Below are 22,782 nucleotides of genomic sequence, written 5' to 3' on the forward strand. Positions count from 1 at the left end.
GACTAAATAAATATGTATTCTTAGCTAGGATAGAGGGAGTAGTATTTAACAATCCTCGTTTATAATATATTAAGCACAATTTGGTTGTTATTCACTTTATCCATTTGTGAAAAAAAGACAGATTTTGCCTCAGCATAACTTTTTAAAAATTGCTTGATGTGTATAATATAGATGGGTGGAAAAAAATAGTAGATTGAGAAGCTCATTACTAAATATGGAAAAAAAACTAAATCTTTAATTTCTTTTATTTGCAGACATTCTAAGATGGCAATATATATATAAGATTTTGCACATAGCTGGAGTAGGAAAATGATCAATACAAAAAATATATCTCAATATAAAATCTAGACCAAATCCTGACCATGAGATTTACCAATCTGGTGGTCAATAATTAACCAAAAACACGAGGTCATTATTAAGCAGTTTTAGATCATATTATAAAATTCGGATTTGAGGGCATATTTAAGATTATTTTAGATCATCCTTACTATAATGACCTAAAAATAAATTAACAATGACCTATAAATATATATATAATTTTTGCAGATAGCTCGAGCGGGGTTTTGATCTATGCAAAACTAGATTTAAATACAGAAACGCAGAACAAAATCATACATATGACATTTTTAGGTAATTTTAATAAAGGATGACCTAAAATGATCTAAAAATGACATCAAACTCAAATTATATAATATGACTTAAAACTGATAAATAATGACCTTCAGTGTTTCATCTAATTCTAGAGTCAAGATTTTGACTGGATTTCTGAATTTAAACACATACTTATTTGGATCATCTCCCAACTAGAGTATATTTAAATATTTATTCTTGTTAGGGCTGGAAAAATATACCGAAATACCGCACTCACCGTACCGAAAAAATAACGAAAATACCGGATTTTCGGTATACCGTACTTTTCGGTATGGTATCATACCGTACCGACAGTTTTAGGTACGATAAAGGTATGCATTTTGTATATACCGCAAATAACACGGTATACCGCAAATACGGTATATACCGCAATTGCGGTATATACCGAAAATCATGGTATACCGCATATTGCGGTATACCGAAATCACGGTACGGTATACCGACAAAAGCGGTATGGTAACGATATCTAAATTTTGGTATACCGACTTTTCGGTATACCGCAATTGCAGTATACCGACAAAAGCGGTACGGTAAAGGTATGATTTTTGGTCATACCACATGGTACGGTACGGTATACGGTATGACCATTTCGGCGCGGTATATCGTACCGTTCCAACTCTAATTCTTGTTCATGGCAATCTCATGATAGACTAGGTCATGGTGTTCGGTCAATACAAATATTGATTTTTTTCGCGACACATGAATATATTATTTACTATTTCCTCCGGTCAGGCTAAAATGATACATTTTTTAATTGACATGGGATTTTAAGAATTATTGGTTAATACGGTTAATTGGAGAGAAAAAGAGTGAGTGTAAATATTATACGGAGAGAGAAAAAGAATTGAATATTTAATTGGGGAAAAAAGTTGGATATATTAATTGGAGAGATAAAGTTACCAAAAAAAAAAGTATCATTTTAGTTGGGATAAAAAAAGAAAAATATATCGTGTTAGTTGTAACAGAGGAAGTAGTTCTTTGAAAATAAAGAACAAATAGAAGATTGCAAATTGAAGATTTGAATTAATATATGAAATCTGAAATGGTAATGAATATCTCTTATGAAAATCACGCATGTTTTAGCATGGATGATGGGATATCCCACCAAGTATATATATTGCGTAATTGTAACCAACAAGTTATATATATATATATTCTTTTCATTCCAATAAAGATGGCCAATTTTTCTTTATGGTGTGTCTCCTTTCTTTTTGGGTTTATCTTAATTATTATTGTTAGAAAATATTAGAAAAATAGAGTGAACTATAAAGTTAGTACCAAAAAATAGAGTTCGCATCTTTTTAGTACCCAACATTTACAAAATCACATTTTCAGAAATACTTTCGTATATAGCAAGAGTAAGTAACAAATACTCAGCAATTCAATATCAAGAGATTAATAACAAAACAGTGAATTCTCAAAACCAAAACTTGATCATTCCAGTAGCAGCCGGCACTAAGAACAAAGTTAGAGCCATATTATCTGGATTCCAGAATGAAAACATATGTATAGCCGGAAAGATAGGGCCCACGAACAGCCCAGCGGATTGAGCTTACAAAATCTAGGCCATCTCTACAGCCGCAGGTCGCCATTATTACCTGTTTTTCAAATTAGAGGGACGCCCAGTAAGAGACGAATAAGCACTCATGCCCATGACGATTTAGTCTCTTTAGAAACATCGTTGTTGATCAACTTCTGAATTGGTTTGATGACGAACAAGTACTGCCCAATGAGGAGAAAGGTATAAGACTGTGGTCTAGAAATTCTTGAACTTACTAGTTAGAAAGAGAGGGCTACAAAAATACACAGAAAAGATAAAAGCTTACTTGGAATGCTAGAATCAAGGGGATGAAGAGCTTTCCCCTGTCATTAGCATTAGGCCCTTCTATCAATTTCTGGTCGATGAGAATACCTCTTTTTCCATTTAAGGCAACATCGGTGATAGTATGTACCAAACTAGGAATCCAAGGGGTTCCAGTTGGAAGGATCTGGCAACCCAACAGTCAGCATAAGAACATGAAAAACACAGAAGTGTTGAAAAACTTATGTGAAAGAAGTTTACCTTCTCATCGTTGTCATTCTTGTTACACCTCCCACTGTTCTCAACGAGTGCAACAGGAATAGCAAAGTTCTAAGATAAGAGGAAGCCATAGTTCGAGTAAAAGGCATTAGGAAACCAAGAATGTTGATCTCAGAAACAAAATGTCAAACAAAATGTCGATACACAGACCCAAATCCCATATAATTAGACAAATTATAAGACAACATCTGACTGAGAGATCACTAGTTCAGTAGTCCACCAAAATATACTGTATTTGTTTTTTTGGAAATAAGAAAGCAAAAAATTAGACCCATCAACTATTGGGGCTATTAATATGATTCAAGCTTTGTTAGGAAGCCAAGCCACATCACACTAATGATGGAGTTGGAAACAAGACGTAACACATGTATTCAATGAGAATTATTCCTCCTCATCACACTTAGTTGAAAGCTTACTTTCCTTTCCCAGACTGAAATAAACACATATTTTACCAAAACGTAGTCATACTGATTTTGGAATAATAAAGCATAAATAACAAAACGGGAAGGGCAAGGTCCATTAAGCATCGCGATCCTAAATCTTTTCCCTCCATAACTGATATAGAAGCTAAAGCAACTTAGATTAACGAGCATGTTAAATGAATCAATGGTACGCATTTTTGTAAGTCGGAGGGATGCTATAGAATTATACGACTCTACTGAACCAAATTTGAGTGCTATCACATTCGGTGTCCCATCCAATATACTTTTAACTTCAAGTTAATGTCGTCTGGTTTACCATGATTCAGGGCTCAAACTTACATTAGCAATTTAGCCCACTTAAGTGGATGCTCGTCAAAGTGTCATACAGGAACCAATCAACTAAGAGCTTATAATGTGTTCATAAAAGGCTTCTCAACACACACACCTAAAGTGGTTTAAATAAAAGATAATAAAGCAAAACATTTAATCCAAGAGGGCAGTAGAACATAAGATAAATAATGAAAACGAGTATACCTTAACTTCCTTTTTGCTAATCCGAGCCCCTTGTCGAACACATTTCAAAAGTGATTCTGATCTCTTGGAAAAGAACTCCTCATAACTCAATGCATCTGGAGGTGAGAGCTGAGCATGAGTAAGGACAATCATTGCCTTGTGCCAGATATCTTTGCCAAAACCCTCGGTGATGGCTTTCACAATCTGCTTGTCCAAATTATCCACTCTATATGCATCCAAACGATCCACATAAAGCAAGACATCAATTGTCTTGGTCATAAGGAGGCTGCCCAGAAATCTATCGAAGAAAGAGGTAATAAATAAGATACGACTTAATCGCAAAGAAAGTCTCAGTAGTTGCGGCTTTTGATCAAGTACATAACAAGACTAATGAGGTGTAGCTTTCATGGACCTTTTTATGGAATCTAGAACTTGGTGATTGACACAGCCTCCTTCAATGAGTCCAGGGGTGTCAATAATGTTCAACGTAAAACCTAATCGCGAACGTGAAACCATATATGGCCTTGGGGTTTCCGACTAAAGGAAAGATAAAACAAGTTAGCAAGTTTACATAATCACATCACATCTATCATAAATTGCAAGACTATGTCTCAAAACCAAACTACATTTACCTGAAAAGCACTCACAGTGACCACTCGTTCCCCTATGATCGAATTAATCGTTGAAGATTTACCAACACCGCCTTTTCCCATAACAAGGATCGTTAAAGTGTCAACATTCTACCAAGTTCAATAAAGTATAAGTTAAACAACGATCTATTTTGATTAAGCAAGTTAAACATAGTAGGAATAGCATCTATTTCCTTTCTGCTAACTGAAAATGGAGCAAAGATAAGCCAAGGTATGAGCAAAAATTCGAACCTGAGTATTTAATTTTGACAGCAAGTTAACCAACTTCTCTTGAGTGGCGGCGGGAAACTGCTGAATTGCAGTCCATTCTTTGATTATTAACTGTGCTGCCATTTTCTGATGCCACCACCAAAGGAAAACTCCATATCAACATTTGGGTCAAAACAAGAGAATTACAAAAATCACATTAAAAAATCCAATGTAAATGAAACAAAGCATAAAAATACCAGAAAGCAAGCTTAAATCAAAACAATGCCAAGAAAACCTAACCGTAATTTCAACAAATGGCAAATTATAACATTTGTCTACCCAGAACGAGCTCTTTGAGTTTCAGAAACCATTGGCACATTCAACCGCAAAATTAGGAGAAATATGAAGACTAATTAGGGCAAGTAGAAGAAAGAAGATGATAAAAAGATTGGAAATTTTACAATTGTTCAAGAGCAGCTTAATGCAAGATTAGATGCGAAGAAATTTGGGAAAATAGGAAGCGTTTAAAGAGAAACCTCAATTGTTTTAGTGAGACTCGATGCAAACCTTAGAGCATCCACACTGGGAGACCATGATCAACACACTGGGAGGTTCCGGTTCTTCGACGCCGGGGACCTAGGGTTCGGCGATCCCGGGGGGTACCAACCACCCAATTTTGATGTTGATGCTTATGCACGTCCCTCCGCCCCGCGGTATTCGCAGGGATTATCCCAGATTCGGGAGGATTTTCCCGTTCATCCCACGCAGGGAGTAGGCCGAGGTGGTGGAGGTGGCCGAGGCGGTGTACAACCCTAGGCGGGCGAGGAAGAGGAAGAGGAAGAGGAAGAGGATCTAGGCCGGCATCCGTACAACAACCTCGAAACGCTGGCGGTGTACAACGCCTGGGTTACCGTCTCGTACGATCCCATCGTCGGGAATCAACAACCCCGGAAGTGTTTCTGGGAAAAGGTCTGCGAGCTCTACCACCAGATGAAGCCGAAAGGCTCCCGCAAGTGCACATTTAAAATGCTCCGCTCTCATTTTGACCGAGTCGACAGACAGGTCAAAAAATTCTGTGGCATCTACTCGACCGAAGCGGCGCACTACCAAAGCGGCGCTTCGGGAGCCGACATTCTGAGGGCGGCTTTGCGCGCCTACATCTAGGACACTGGCAAACAATTTGAATTTGTTGATGTTTGGCAGGCTGTCAAGGACGAGGAATGGTGGGCCGGCGGTGTCCGCTCCAGCTCGGGCTCAACCTCGAAGCGCACGAAGCACACGGCGAGTGGCCAATACTCGTCTGGTGACACCGGTGAGGGCAGCGACGCACTAGAGGCTGCCTCGCAGGAGTTTGCGGGTACGGCCGGCGATGCCGGGGTATCCAGCCGTCGGCCGCAAGGGACTAAGGCGGTGAAAGTGGCTAGAGCGAGGAAGGGCCGAGGTGAATCAAGCCAGGCGGGCTCGGGATCGGGCTCGCGGGGAGGCTCAGACACACTTTTGGCGGTGTACATGACCGCCACAATGGCGGACGTTTCTCGCTACTCGCCCTCCCAATACGCGGCCTGGTGGAACGGAATTGTGCATATGGCAGCAAAACTTGGCCTTCCGAGTAGTGTATTTAAAATGTCAACACGATCACATTAAAATGTCAACACAAATTTGTGTTGGCATTTTAATAAACTATGTTGACATTTAAATATTAATATCAATACAATGTATTAAATATCAACTTAAGTTTATGTTGACATTTAATTATTAGTGTTGACATTTTTCTAATAGTTATAGTAAAATATTCTAAAATAGAAAAATGATTCAACTATAATAGAACGGATGGTTTTACAAGTTATGGATAAAAAATTATTATGGTCATCTGAATTTGACTTTTGAAGTTATATTTATTCTTTAATCCTATAAAACCAATTTATTAAACCAAAATAATTGTAATTCCTCCTTCCCAGACTAAGTTTATCAGCAACCATCCAACCCAATCCAACCATCCACTTTTTTAATATTTAATTTATTTTTATCTCCTCCACATCATCTTCCACATTATCAATATTCATCCAACCCAACCACGCATATTTTCATAGTTTATCAATGACCACCCAACCACACTATTATATACTCTATCCGTCTCATTCAAAATGACCATCTTTCCTTTTTTGTTTGTCCCAATCAAGATGGTCACTTTCCAATTTTGGAAATAACCTCCTCTCTCCTCTCTCCTCATTAAAATATTCAACTACCTTTTTTCTCTCTACTTTATTCCACCTAACAACACTTCCTAAAATCTCGTGCCAATAAAAAAATGTGGTCATCTTGAGTGGGACGGAAGGAGTATTTATTTTTATATTATTTTTTAATAATAATGTTATTACATGAAATACTTATTATTGTAAATTTATAGAAAAATGAACTTTGGAATTTATCATAATTCGGAAAATCATCAAAGCTAGGGAAAATAATCTTGAGAAGGATTAAAATTTTGGGAAGGATTGAAGTTTTGGGAATGATAGAAATTTGGGGAATCGGAGAATATATTATTCTCATCATCCTCCATAGTTAGCAACAAAGGAAACTAAAAAATATGAAATTATATCAAACAAGGATTATAGGAGGAAAAAAGATGATATTTTTTTGTATGCGAAACTATAGCAAATGTGATCTCTATTTATAGAGGAAGAAAAATTATGAATTTTGATATAATTTTTTAATATAATACATTAAAAATATATTAATTATAAAAAAATAATATCAACAAATGAGATTGTGCAACTTCTCATTGGATGAAATGAAATTGCATCGAGACCAGCCGGTTGGTATTTGCCTTGGAAGAAGCCTCGGTCGTGGAGAGAGAGAGGCCTCTTGTTTCAATTTTTTTTATAAATATTTAGTGATGTGGCGGTCGACCCACACCGCCAATAAACTTAGTGTAAGGAGTCACTTTCTTTTTGATGTCCCACCATAAATGAATAATTTCTTTTAAGCAAAAATATTTTTTCTTATTTTATTTTTCCATCTACTTTGTTTTTTTCACTCTATTTTTCTCTATCTCATACTTTACTCTCTCCATTTTAACTTTTTAAATATTATGTTATTAAATCTTGTGCTCGAAGAAATGGTTCGCTAATGATAAGAGCATCTGCAACGGTGAGCACAAGCTCTCCGTCCATCCTTGCCGATGGCAAGGACACGCTTGTTCGCCGCTGCGCTCTTGCCGCTGGCACGGACGTGCTCTTAGCTAAGAGCACGTCCGTGCCACGAGCAGGGCGACGTGGCGTGTTTCTATTAGCCGTTGGCATTTTCTTTTTCTTTTTTTTTCTTTTTTTTTTTAAAATTGAAAATAATACCAAAAATTAAAAAATATATATTTTTTCGGATTCCCAAAAATATAGCCGTTTTATTACTAATTTTTTGAAATTTTTTTGAAATTTAAAAAAAAATTAATTCCAAAACCACCTATAAATACACACATTCATCATCCATTTGGACGAAATTCGGTCACTTATGAATTTAATTATGTAATTTTAAAATTTTAGGATTTTAATTATGTAATTTTTAAATTTTAGGATTTTAATTATGTAATTTTTATTTTTTAGAATTTTAATTATGTAATTTTTACTTTATTTGTAATTTGTAATATTATTCCGGATATTTTTAATGCATTTTAATTTTGTGAAAATGTTTTTATTCAAATTGAATAATAGAATGGTGGGGCTCTTGTGCTCGTCCTTGCGGAAGAGCACGACTGTGAGTGTTGTGCTCTTGTCTAAGAGCAGGCAGAAAAAGTGGGGTCGGGCCCACAACCGTGTTCTTGCCAACGAGCACGGTTGTGGATGCTCTAAGGGGTAGATAATTTAATAAAATGTAACCATAAAAGCGTATGGTTCCATATTTCTTTTTCTCTTTTCTTTAAACAAGTGGTCTTTAATTTAGGTACATGTATAAAAAAACACATTGGCCATGTTTGGTTGGCGGGAAAGTAAAGTTGGCAAGGAATATGATCAGGGGCGGACGCAGAAATAAACATGAGTAGGGGCTAAATTTTCAAAATTCTATACAAAAATAAATTTTCATGTAATTTAAATTATTATCAGGGGCTTTTATATACCAATATGTTCAAAATATGAATAAAATTTAAAATTTTATAATAGAAAAAAAATTAAAAATTGGATTCATTAGGGGCTAAAGCCCTCCCCTCTTTACATGTGGGTCCGCCATTGAATATAATTCCTAGGAAAATGAATCTCTAGAATATGATTCCTATTAACTTTACTTTCATGTGTTTGGAGAATACCAAGATTTTAAATTTTGTATTTCATTTAAACATCAAACTAAAGATAGACTTATTATTATTTTATTTATAAAAAGAATAATAATTTTTTTAATAAATTATTAATTACAAATGATGACAATTATATTATTATATATTTATTATTATGATGGATAGTTTAAATATGAATCATCCATCACAATATATAATAATACAAGTATAATTATAGTTACATGGAGTATTATAATCATAAATTATAATAATAATAATAATTATTATTATTATTATTATTATTATTATTACTATTATAATATTTAAGGATATTATAATTAAATAAAATTTATAATTTAGAATTTCACTACAATTTTATTAATTATTAATTTATAAAATAATAATTAGTATTTATTACAATATAATTTATATTATATAATTATATTTTAATTATTTAATAAGTTATTAATTATTATGATAATAAAAATTATATATAAATATTATAATACAAAGTTATAATTATGATATTTTAATTATAGTTATTTATTATTCTGAAATTAAGTATGATTTGTAATTTAAAATTATTTTTAAAACATTGTAATAATAATAATAATAATAATAATAATTATTAAATATGTAACAATCTTAAAACTGAGAAAAAGAATACCTAAAAAAAGTTAGGATTCAAAATCCTGGAAAGTTGTACTAACTTTCCTTGTTCTTGGGATTCTGATTACTTTCCCTGTTTGATTAAAAATCGAAACAAACATAGGAATTTAAAATTTAAGGAATCAGATTACTTTTCCAGACAGAATCATGGCAACCAAACGTGGTTACCTAAATTAAATTAATTTTGTATTGTTAGCTATAAAAGTCCTTCAAAAAAAAAACTACTATAAAAATCCACAGCCCCCAAGCACGAAATTTCATGCCACGTTTTCTTTAAAATGAATTTTGGTACTTTTTAGCCTTAATATAAGGATGGTATCTCTGACAGCTCGTCTTATTTTGTTTTCTAGATCTTTTTCTAGCTATTTTCAATCTGAATTGTACTTTATCAATTACTAAAATGCACCTAAAATTCATCAACATTAATATAACTTGTATTTAATGATTTTTTTATAGATTGTCGTGTCATTACATTAATTAGATTTGTGAATTCAATGTTTGACGAATCTGATTTTCCAAAAGGGTGATGCTAAACAACCATAATATGGACAATTATACAGGGGTATAAAAGTAAATTTAAGTGTTAATTAAATAATAAAATATCAATTATAGTTAGTGGACAATTTCAAAAGACTTTATTACCATCAGCCTCATTTTCGTTCCATTTTGATTCTGCATCACTCATCCTTTTCATTTTCAAATTTGAATTCAAATTAAATGCATTAATTACTACTACTACATTTTATAGTTCCCAAAAAAAATAAAAAATCAATAACCAAGTTTTCAATATATATTGTAGCAGCCATATTTAATATAATATTGTAACAACAACCGATATGACAAAATCTTTACTTACAATACTCATCCTGAAATATTCATATATAACAACCATATTACCATTTGGAAAATTGTCATATACTAGAGAATTTCCATAAAGATTAGCCAATTTTTTTGGGAAAAATATTCATATATAAAATTTCCATAACTCATTCCAGCACAAAAAATATGATATTAGTATATGATTATTTTGTAATAAAATATTCATATACTCCTACTAATAATTTCCATAACTCATTCCAGCACAAAAATATGATATTAGATACCTATTATTTTGGAGAAAATGTTCATATACTAATAACTATTTACATAGTAACTCATTCCATTCCAAAAATATGAAATAACAGATGTGGGTTTATTTGGTGAAAATATTCATATTCTAATTATAATTTCCATAACTCATTGACTCATTCCATAACATTCCTTCTACTAGCAGTTGGAGAAAATATTCATATGTTAACCGATTTTATTCTTGCTTATGATCACATCTATCTATTTAAATATAAATTGGTATAGCATATGCATATTGTTCATTTGACAATTAATCAAACTTATAAGCGTGCATCACTTGAAACTTTGTGAAAAGATCTCTTAGATTTTAGATGTTAAATGTTTGTCGGTAATTTAAAGTTACATGATTAACTTCAATTAAAGTTTCAACTAGTTGTTAGGGTTAACTCAACACCTGCCAAGATTTTAAACTATTATCTTTGATTTATTGGAGTTGAGGAATGATATGTAAATCAAACATATATATGCTTAAAAATGAAGATACATAATGAAGATAACCGATTACATAACATAGAACAAATAGTACTACTAATTAAGACGATGATATTGAAACCATATTGCATAGAAAGAAATAAGTCCGACAGGGAACAAAACAAACAAAATACTTAGAACATAGTAAAGCAAATTAAACATCGCTCGAGCTATCTGGGATTAACACCACAGGGATGGGGCTGGAAGTTCCTTCTTGATCCTTGTATGTAGTATCCAGCTTCATTTCCATGAGTATATCATACAACTTTACTAAAGGGGGGTTGTGCAATAGGAAGCCTTCAATTGGTTCGACGTTACCAGCCGATGACAGCCGGCGGAATAACTCGTTCACTTCATTTTTCAATTTTGTTTCGGCTTCTTTGAAGTTCCTGCACATAGCTTCCAAATTTGTGGAGGGCGATGATTCATGAAGGCTCAACTTCGTCTTCTTTGTTGGAGTTGCGTAGGTTGTACCAGACTCTCTTTTAGGAGTGATGTTTCTGTTTGGGGTATTGGGTTTGGGGCTTTTAGTAGGAGTACTCTTCTTGAATGGAGTATGTTTGGAGCTTTTATGATCAACCATTGTTAAAGATGAGTTTGAAACCCTAAACCCTAACTGAGTTTGCTTTGAAATCTTCAAGAATTTAATATTGTTGGCAACAACACAACTTTCAATATAATTTTTCATCTTTATACTTCATGCGTTCATATGGATGTGTGTTTTTACCATTATTGATGTTTGTCTCAGAAGACGATCCCTACTTTTTATGTAATCAAAATATATATATGCGATATTTGTCTCAGAAGACGATCCATCCCTACGTTCATTATTAGTGTGAATGAATAGGTTGGGTGAGAATAAATTTACTGATTTGCACATTCGAAAAATCATTTAATCAAATACTATCGTGATTAGAATTTCTCTTATGAATCAAAAGAGGTTGGATGAGAATATCACTGATTGAATTTCAGATTATTAGATAACAAGCATATTAAAAAAATTATCTAGTCTAACAGTAATGTTTATTAAGATTTATTGAATAAATCAAAAGGTTGGATGATATAAATTACTAATTGATATATTTATTATGTAACATGAGATCTCAATCAAGACTGATGTCGTCAGTATTACTCTTACGAACCAAAGAGTTTGATGAGTATACAGCAACTAGGCAACGTACCTCGTGAATGAAAAGGTTGGGTGTGAATAAATTACTGATTGATCTATCAAGTTTGTAATGTTAGATCTTGCGCACATTCGATCAAATACTATCGTGATTAGAATTTCTCTTATGAATCAAAAGAGGTTGGATGAGAATATCACTGATTGAATTTCAGATTATTAGATAACAAGCATATTAAAAAAAATTATCTAGTCTAACAGTAATGTTTATTAAGATTTATTGAATAAATCAAAAGGTTGGATGATATAATCACTAATTGATATATTTATTATGTAACATGAGATCTCAATCAAGACTGATGTCGCCAGTATTACTCTTACGAACCAAAGAGTTTGATGAGTATACAGCAACTAGGCAACGTACCTCGTGAATGAAAAGGTTGGGTGTGAATAAATTACTGATTGATCTATCAAGTTTGTAATGTTAGATCTTGCGCACATTCAAAAAATCATTTAATCAAATACTATCGTGATTAGAATTTCTCTTATAAATCAAAAGAGGTTGGATGAGAATAAATCACTGGTTGAATTTCGGATTTTAGATATCAAGTTTGTAATGTTAGATCTTGCGCACATTCAAAAAATCATTTAATCAAATACTATCGTGATTAGAATTTCTCTTATAAATCAAAAGAGGTTCGATGAGAATAAATCACTAGATGTATCTATTATGTAACATGAAATCTCAATCAAGACTAAGGTCGTTAGTATTTCTCTTACGAACCAATTAGTATCAAGTTTGTAATGTTAGATCTTAAGCACATTCAAAAATCATTTTAATCAATGAGGTAGAGAAGATTCTCTTCTAAGTTATTATCTCTCTTACTTTACTCTCTTTACACTTTAGCTATTTATAGTATCATTTTTCTAAAATGGGTGCAAAAAATAAAATGTGACAAAAATGGGTGCAAAAAATAAAATGTGACAAATTTTCAGGATGGACGTAGTATTTAATTAAACAATAATACACCAATTAATCTATCTATTTTTGTGTTATTAAATCTTAAGCACTTTAAAAAAATCTGAAATAAATTCGTATAGCATGGACACAGAGAGCATGCTTTGAAGTTCAAATTGAAATTTGAAATAAATTGTAATCATGGTAGTTTCCTTAATTAATACAATACGGATACAACCGTTTCTTTAATTAATACTACATCATTCTACTTTTTATCTCTTTAGATAGAGAAGTGACTATTGGCATTATTATATGATTATATCTCAAATATCAGACTGAAATCTTGTAAATTTCTTCAACGAGAAGCTGTTTGTCTCTGGATAGTGAGTTGAGGAATGGCATCTCCATCAACTTCGACTCAAGATTATCATGCGAACCCGGAGACTCCACTTTCATCTGATAGTAAGAATTTGGTGTTCATTTTAATTAGTCAAAACTTTTTATATGAAGTAAGACACATGGCAGAGAGTTTATATGAAATGAAAAATGAAATTGTTTCTGGTATTGTTATCGGATATGTTTATCCTTTATGAATGAAATTATCAAGTTGTCATTGACACCATGCAAAAGTCCTCTTTGTTGCTAATGCAAAACCTTTTTTTATTATAGATGCATTCAGAAGGACAACGATGCAAGACATTTTTGGATCTTCCACCGAAAGCGAAAATAGCATGAAGAATGAAGTTATGATTGAAGATGAGGGAAATTCAAATGAACTTTGGGACCAAATTGAAGAAGATCAAGATGAAAATATGGAGGATGAAGAAGATTTATTTGGAGTTGATAAGCATGTGTGTGAGGAGATGACGAAAAATGGGCCTCAATCTGGTTTACAATTTGAAAGTAGAGAACGTCTATTTACATCTTATCAAGCTTTTGCGAAGATCAAAGGATTTAGTATTTTTACCAGAAATGCAAGTAATGATAAGTATCTTGTGCTCGCATGCGAAAGGGCCAGAAAGCCAAATGCAAAGAAATTCTCAAAGAAAATCAATTGCCCTGCTCGTTTGAATGCGGTGAAACAGAGCAACGGCTATTGGCAGATTTCAACAGTTCACAGTCAACACAACCATGATCTAGAGCCACAATTATCGGAATTTATGCCGGCACATAGGCACCTTTCGACTAATCTGAAGGTCCATTTGGAGGCATATGATCGTGCAGGAGTAAGGACATGTAAGACTGTTCGAATGTTGGAAGCTCTTGTTGGCGGACCGCCTAATTTAGGAGCTTCGATGAAAGACTGCAGAAATCATATTGAGAAGATGCGAAGACTAAGACTTGGAGATGGAGATGCGGTTGCCATTCAACAAATGTTTAAGAGGTTGCAGCAAAAGGACAAAGACTTTTTTTTATCTACTTGATATTGACGATTACTCTAGACTCCGCCATGTCATGTGGATTCATCCTCGGAGTCGGGCTGCATACCATGATTTCCATGATGTCGTGAGCTTTGACACGACTTATCTCGTGAATCAATACGACATGCCATTTGGAAATGTAGTCGGGGTGAATCATCACCACCACTCCATTCTATTAGGATGTTGCCTATTGGGCGATGAGCGCGCTGAATCATTCAAATGGTTTTTCAAGAATTGGCTGGATGCAATGGGAGGTGTCCAACCGACAGCCATTTTAAGTGATCAAGATGAGAGTATAACGATTGCATTGAGGGAAGAATTGCCTGACAGCATCCATCGTTTTTGTTTGTGGCAATTGTCATGAAGAGCTCAAAGAAATTCAGAGGAGTAGCAAATTTTGAAATGGCTTGTGCGGAATTCAATCGAGTGATACATGGAAGCTTTAGTATTCCGGAGTTTGAAGAGAGTTGGTTTCGTTTTCAAGTAAAGTATAACTTGCAAGAGAACAGTTGGATCAAGAACTTATATGAAATAAGGCAAAGTTGGGTACCAATATACTCAAGGCATTTCTTTTGGGCTGGCATGAATTCGACTCAAAGAAGTGAGTCAATGCATGCATTCTTCGATAGATACATTCACTCGAAGAGTACTTTGAAAGGCTTCGTTGAACAATATGAAATTTGTATTGTAGATAAAATTCAGAAAGAGCTTCAAGCTGAATATTTGACAAAGTGCAAGCCTATCACTTGTGCGTCGGAGTTTAAGTGGGAAGCACAATTTGCTAAGGCGTACACCAACAATATTATGAAGCTATTTCAGACAGAGGTGAAGACAATCTGGAATTGCAATCTCATTCCGTTGGAGTCTGATGGTAGTGTGTTTGACAGTTATGATATTACCGAGACACGTACATTGAGCATGTATCCCTCTTCCATGGAGCTACATTTCATTGTTCATGGGTATTTTATGCTGTCATATATTGAAGGTTTTGGTATTCAAAAAGATTGATCACGTGAGCGAGAGATATATTTTGCGGCGATGGAGGAAGGATGTTTACAAACCGCATTTTAGCATCTCTTTTGCAGGTGCATATCCACACATGTCGGAGGAGTATAAAAAATTTCAAGATATAGAGCGTGAGTTTATAAAATGCAGCGATTTTGCCATTGATTCAGTGGAGAAAATCAATTTTGTCAAAGATAGGCTCAAAGAAATTTATGGAGACCTTAAGAGCTGGAATCCTGCCAGCGCAACTACTCTTACAAGGCCAAGTAGTTCTCAAGCAATAAAAATTGATGAAGGTGATATTCCTATTTTAGATCCGATTGTTGTCACTCGAAAAGGAAGGCCAAGAAATGCTCGATATAAAAATTCAGCTGAAAATAGGAAAGGTCGAGGTCGTGGTCGCGGTCGAAGTGGAGATCATGGCCCTTCCGAAAGTGGCATAATGTAAAATGATTTGCTGCTCGAAGTGATTCTAGTTTGGAATTTTGAACATTGAGTTTGTGTCCTGCTTTTAAGCTTTTTTTTCAGGTGTATGTAGTTCATCCGGATGTGATTAGTGAACATTTTGGATTGCTGCTGTTTTAAAGCTAGTTGATTATGTGCTTGTTAAAACGATTTGTTGCTCGAAGTGAACATTGAGTTTGTATCCTGCTTTTAAGTTTTTTCTTCATATGTCTGTAGTTCATCTGGTTGTGATTTGTGAACAATTTGGATTGCTGCTGTGTTAAAGCTAGTTGATAATTTGGTTTTTATTTCTTTGGTAGAGTGTTCATAAATTTTGTTCTCGCATGTTCTTTTGCAGCTATCAAGTTAATTTCATTTTTTTTTCAGTCTAGTATTTATTGTTTCAGTTAAGCTATTCATATTTTCTTCAACACCAGAAGTTTAGCACCAATACAATAAAGTACTGTATTACTATTTTATAGGAAAAAAACCAAGTACAAATTCAGTTGGGCATTTCTTCAAACAAGTGCTGTGCACGTATCAAATAAATCTCAACTTCTTGTACTTATTACATTGAATCTATCCAAAACAGAAAATAAAGAATAAATTTAGTATGGTGTGCAGAAAGCAGAAAGCAACGCATAACAGAAAAGTCGAAGCTAGATTATAAAGGATTAATATTTCAAACAAAATTAAATCTTATAATATGTAGCATAGAAAGCAAAAAAAATAAATCTTAAAATTTATACAATGGGCAATGCCTATAGAACGCACGCATAACACAGAAAGAGAGCAAATCTTTTTAGATTTTATTTATTTATAAATGAATAATATCCTATAATATAGGAAATAAATGAAAGAGATAAATGAAATGGGAGGCAAATCAGGCGTCATTTTTGGGGTGAAATGGAATGGGAGAGAGGGAAAAGCAGCACCAGTTTTGGGGAGGTCAAAAATTTGGCGGAAAACTTAATAAATGATATAATGGTAAATTTAGTTTTTATTGAACCAGAATTATAAGTGAACCGGTTTTTTTTCTTATTGAACCATTTTATGGTTGTACATAATATGGTTACCTAGCTTTTCCCTTTCCAAAATGGCAAATGAGTGTAACCAGTCTTGTTTATTCATCCAGATATTTGTCAAGATTTAAATTTCTATTTTATTCATCCAGTTTATTTAAATTTCCACTTTAGTATGCCATTTAACCCACTTTAAGTAATAGTAGTATTTTCTACTAATATTATAATCTAAAATGCAAGTTGGATGAAAAAATATTCGTGTCCTTTTTAGAGGGAAAATGTAAAGATGAGGTGTCTTTATTTCTTTACTTTATTTCGAGTCTCTCAAAATATTTTTAGACATGAAAATAATTAATTAATCATTTTTAAAGGCAAAAACAATTGGATAAATAATAGTCCAATAAAATGCTAGCTTCTCAAAGAAGTTTTGAAACACATTTAAATAGTGCACTACCATTAATTTTTTTTATGTAGTTAAGTTATTAAATTTATATACTACTATTAGTTAGTCTTATGTTTGTGTTAAAATTGGAATTGTGCCTTTATTGCAATATTTTTTCTTCGAATTAATTCACAAGCTAAACGACAACACAAATATGTAATGCTTAAAATATTCATCCTACATTTACTCAATTAAAGTTTTTAATTCTTATATTTTTAATTAAGCTATTAAATTTATATATTAATTTACCTTTATTTGTATTAATGACTTGCATAGCACATCAATAAACATCTTTGCTCACACATATTTTCTTATTTTGTATATCTTATTCTAATTAACTCATACTCTTTATCATTAGTCACACATCTTCTTTTTGTCATTAATTTTATTTTTTTATTCCACTTAGATTATAAATTAAAATTGTATTAATATTTTATTCATTAGGGAATAGTAAATTTTTCATTTAGAGTGACACAAGTACATTTCTATTTTTTTAAATCTTCACATCGCTTTGAATTCTTATTTTCTAGATATTTATTATATTTTGTATTCATTATTTAAAATTCTTATGTCTCGTGCATAGCACGGGTATTAATACTAGTTTTATATTAGATTCGTGTTATTTTAAATATATCTATTTTAAAAGACAAATAAAGTATCTACCAAATTAAACGAATATGCAAAAAAACTCATTTAGGGCATCCACTATAGGGGCGGGGCGCCGGCCGCCCCCATGCCGTCGTCGCCCCGCCTAACTATAGTGCTGGTAGCGTCCGCCCCGAGGCGGACGAAATTTTTGGGGCGGAAGGCCCTCCGGCGAGAAGAGTGCGAGGACGCGCCGAGGGAGATGCACCGCGCCGATAGGCGCGCCGGCCTATAGCGGAATTGGGGCGGACGAAATTTTTTTTTGTTTTTTTATAAATTCAATTTAATTTACCTATAAATACACCCCATTCCCTGAAGGGGTTGGCAGCGGAAGCGTGCATAAAAACCGATCACATGAATATGATCTATTTAGCAGATTATTTAGACAAATTCTATTCGCGTAATTTTCTCACGTATCATGCTCATAACTTGAATTATAATAATGCTTTAGATCAAACAATCCCTAAAACATGCATACTACGAAGTTAGCCAATTTACCTCGTTGATTCACTTAAAAATCGAAGATGGCTTGCGTCTTCTCCACGTGAAGATCTTCAGAACTCGACCTCGGATCTTCTGACTGGTGTCCCGGACTGTAGACTGATATTTGTGTGGGAAAATCTCACAAGTGTACTAGGACTTAAATAACGAAGACAGAAATCTGCTCACGGAAGGAGAAGAATTTCGATCCTTTCTCAAATCTGAGGTGGACGAAATTTTGTTATGGAAAAAGTGTGTTTTCTGTCTCCTTTATTCTCCTATTTATATTAAGTCACATATTGGGCCCAGTCAGGGATCTAAGGAAGAATTTGGACATGGCCTCACCCAATTTGCTTTTTACTTATTAAATTGAGCCCACAATTTAATACAAGCTAATATTGGAATATTACAAGCAGCCACTACAGAAGTAATATTGCACTGCCTTTCCAAATCCGAAATTACAAGTATTCTGGGTTTCCTTTTATTTGTTTAATTCATTTCACGTGCTTAAGATAGAAACATTAATTAATTAATTAATGCCTGCTATGGGCTTAATTAATTAACATATTTTAATTTCCAAGAGTGGACTTAGCAAGAAACTCTTATTTATTATTCATAATCAAACTCCAACTAGCTAGGTTCCGAATAATAAAACCTTGTTTCGAGCTCCTCTTGTGGATGTTATCAAACGAGACTCTCCTCGCGCACGATTCAATATAATAGCAATCCTAGTACCGCCAGATAATGATCACCACTACCCAATATACCTAGATCGTTGGGTGACGAAAAACTCGCACCGTTGGTAAGTCAAAGTAGTAGATACTCAATATCGTATGCTCAATGCTAACGTACATTGATTAAGAAATTAATTAGCAAGACCTCGTCTTTCAGTAGATAGCATAAACACTTGTCTTGCTGTTAGATCCATTCAGTGCTATACCACACCAACGTCATCATATTTCAATAAGGTTTAGAAATAATCGGACTGACATTGCAACCTTTCACGATAGGTAGTCTAGGCCTATCTAGGTTCTGAAATTCTTATTTTTCTTTGTTCAGGACTGACCGCGTACCTTAAATTGAGCGCAGCCCACAACCGGTCTACTAAAACAAAGACTTAGACTTTGTTATGTTCACTTATACATTTAAATATGCAATAATCATCCATTAAATGTAAAACATAACAACATTACGACAAAAATAATCTGTTACATTTATTGGAAAATAATAATTAGAGTTTTACAGTATTCAATCACTCGAAAGGTGATTTCTAGTATACAGACCCCTAACATTCCCTTCATTATTTTAACACCATTCCAACTCTTCACTCATACTTTCTCTCACTAAAATTTGTGGATTCAATTGGTATTAAAAATGGACGATTTGTGGAATGACGCGTGGAATTCTATGATTCAAGAGGTGCAGAACCAAGCCGACGAGGAGGATGCGGCACGCGCGGCGGAATTGGCGGAGGCCGCGATCCCTCGTGCGATTACTCGTCGTCGGACCATCCAACAAGACCATAGCGGAGCGCACCAGCGTCTAATGGCGGACTACTTTGTGGATAACCCCCGTTATCCAACCGAGATTTTCCGTTTGCAATTCAGAATGTCGCAACGGCTCTTCAACCGTATAACGATGAATTTGGCAGAGCGGTACCGGTGCTTCACCCTCCGGAGTGATTGCACTGGCCGGATCGGGCTGTCTACTTTTTAGAAATGCACCGCTGCAATTAGGCAGCTTGTCTATGCCGGACCGGCTGATATGTTCGACGAATACCTACAGATGGGTGAGACAACTAGCCTGACGGTGCTCAGGCAGTTTTGTAAGGGGATCCGGGAAATATTTGGTCTGGAGTTCCTACGAAAGCTCACATCTGATGAGTGCCAGAGACTGCTAGATATGCACGGTTCCGTTCACGGTTTCCCACGGATGTTAGGAAGCATCGATTGCATGCATGAGGAGTGGGAAAACTGCCCGGTGGCGTGGAAAGGCCAGTTCACTACTGGTTTCAAAAGCAAAGGTCCATCGATGATTCTGGAAGCCGTTGCTGACTACCGTTTGCAGATCTGGCATGCGTATTTTGGTGTTGCAGGTTCGAACAACGACATCAATGTTCTTCAGTCATCGCCTCTCTTCAATGATGAGTGCCGGGGGGAGGGTCCAGAAATCAGCTTCGTAGCCAACGGAACGCAGTACCGTAGGGGATACTATTTGGCAGATGGGATATATCCTCGGTGGCCCGTATTCGTCAAGACAATTCGCCAACCGGTTGGACCGCAGAAATAATATTTTGCGCGAAAACAAAAGGCTACTAGGAAGGATGTTGAGTGAGCTTTTGGTGTGCTCCAAGTGCGATGGACCATTATACGGTGTCCGTCACGAGTTTGGCACGAAGATGTTGTCACGAATATTATGTTAACATATATCATATTGCACAATATGATAATAGAAGATGAAGGATTTGCTGCAGAGCGCTGGGCACCAGACGATGGTGCAAGTACAAGTTACGGTGTTGCCTCCGTGCCGATACAGATGGGTGTACCACGTAGTAATGAATATTTGCTCCAACGTTTCACTGATATGCGCAAAAGCACAGCACATACCGCACTCCAGGCCGATTTGATTGAAGAAGTTTGGGCACGTAGGGGAGGTGGCGCATCATGAAGAACATTGTGATTTTCCATTGATTAAATTTTCATTGTATAATTTTTCCATTACTTTAATACGACAAAAAATTAGTGTTTAATTTTAATTTATTTAACTATAGCCATTTTTTCTAATTACGTATAGTCCGATAATTTTAATTATAATTGAATTAAAATAAATAAAAAATAAAATAAAATGAAAAGTGGCTAAAAAAAGTGTCCACTATAGCTGCAGATACTTTTTTAGTGGGTGCGGACAAATAAACTGAGGCCGTGGACAAAAAAATGGCGGGACTATTAGAAATGTCTGCCTTACAATGGACATCTTACAGAGGATGCCGCCACTAGTCCAGTCCCTCAAATGGTCTTTTCGAAACAAGAATATGTTTCTAGAAAGTTTGCAACTTCAAAATATGAGTTTTAGGATGTCAAATTATGTTTCGAAACATGAATATGTTTCGAAACATGAATATGTTTCCATAAAGTTTTACTATGTCAGATTATATTTAAAAAATTTGTCAAATTATATATAAGAAATTTGTCAAAAAAATATAACAATAATATTTATAAAAAAATATGAGTATGTCATAAATTTATTAAAAATATACACCCTTCAAGATATTGAGGTATTTTCGTCCGAAAAAATTTGAAAATAGTAAAAAAATATTTCAATTGATATTACCACATAGTTGACGGACCTTAAATAATATTTTCAAAGTTCACGGACTTAAAATGAGAGTTTGACAACTCGTGGACCGACCGAAAAAGATGTTCCCTCTTAATATAAATACACTATTACTATTTTCTCTTTCTACCTAACACATAAAACAACATCTTTTAAAATTAAGTACCATATGTAATTTATTATGGGATAGAGGGCGTATAACCTTTCTCAATATAGGTAAAATAATTGGATTCATGGAACAAAAGGGTCTTTTTCCTTCAGATCCATGTTGCATTAACACCTACTTTTATTTCTTTATACCGACAAATTTATTAAAGAATAATACTAGTAGTAATAATTTTTGTATGGGATCCCCCACATGGATATCCACCAATCGAGATTGCCATGCGTGATTGTTGACGTGTCCAACAAATTGAATTTCAAAATCAACGATGTAAAATAAAACACTTTATGATTTCCTTAGGCTATCCACAACGCTGTCACTATACCGTTCCTTAACCATCCCTTAAAATACTATTTGCAGGCCCACTATACTTTTTTACTCCAACCCTTAACTAATGACGGAACCTGCAACCCTCCGTCCCTTAACCGTCCCTTAAATTACTATTCATTCAATTTTATTTTTTTTCCAACAAATTCAATTAATAAAAAACACACTTCATTAACAATAAATAAAATTACAACATAAAATAAAAATACAACTTAAAAGTTAAAAAATTAAAAAAACACACAATTAAAATCCTAAAAAAATAAACGTGGCATAATTTAAAATACAATTTTATAGAAAATAAAAAAACTACTCCCGGCGAATCATCCCTCGAAGGCGGTGGAGGTGCACTAAAGCCGGTACGAGGCGGAAGGCTAAGTTGGGT

At 34.2% G+C, this 22,782-nt stretch overlaps 1 protein-coding gene across 4 annotated transcripts; it reads right to left on the minus strand.

Annotated features, from left to right (window-relative positions):
* Positions 1–1,965: 1,965 nt before the first annotated feature.
* On the minus strand, positions 1,966–5,126 carry LOC121753534 (translocase of chloroplast 34-like). Of its 4 annotated transcripts, none has more exons than XM_042148735.1 (8): positions 5,073–5,126; positions 4,548–4,652; positions 4,299–4,406; positions 4,079–4,203; positions 3,688–3,964; positions 2,714–2,782; positions 2,478–2,639; positions 1,966–2,373 (listed from the first exon to the last, which is right to left on the minus strand). In XM_042148735.1, the coding sequence occupies exons 1-8, from the start codon at positions 5,097–5,099 to the stop codon at positions 2,296–2,298; spliced, it is 951 nt and encodes a 316-aa protein (XP_042004669.1). In that variant the 5' UTR covers positions 5,100–5,126; the 3' UTR covers positions 1,966–2,295. The 4 variants fall into 4 exon arrangements, with proteins under 4 accessions (XP_042004669.1, XP_042004670.1, XP_042004671.1 ...); XM_042148736.1 differs by lacking the exon at positions 5,073–5,126 and adding an exon at positions 4,845–5,051; XM_042148737.1 differs by lacking the exon at positions 5,073–5,126 and adding an exon at positions 4,806–5,051.
* Positions 5,127–22,782: the final 17,656 nt, after the last annotated feature.

Source organism: Salvia splendens, chromosome 11 (assembly GCF_004379255.2).
Source record: "Salvia splendens isolate huo1 chromosome 11, SspV2, whole genome shotgun sequence".
Lineage (NCBI taxonomy): Eukaryota > Viridiplantae > Streptophyta > Magnoliopsida > Lamiales > Lamiaceae > Salvia > Salvia splendens.

Bases quoted from the DNA above. Each gene is read 5' to 3' on its own strand.
- LOC121753534 (XM_042148735.1), bottom strand. From the start codon at position 5,099: ATGGTCTCCCAGTGTGGATGCTCTAAG. The intron at 3,965-4,078 runs GTCCATGAAAGC...TTTCTTCGATAG, and splicing joins GTTCTAGATTCCATAAAAAG to ATTTCTGGGCAGCCTCCTTA. The intron at 2,640-2,713 runs GTAAACTTCTTT...TTGGGTTGCCAG, and splicing joins AGAATGACAACGATGAGAAG to ATCCTTCCAACTGGAACCCC.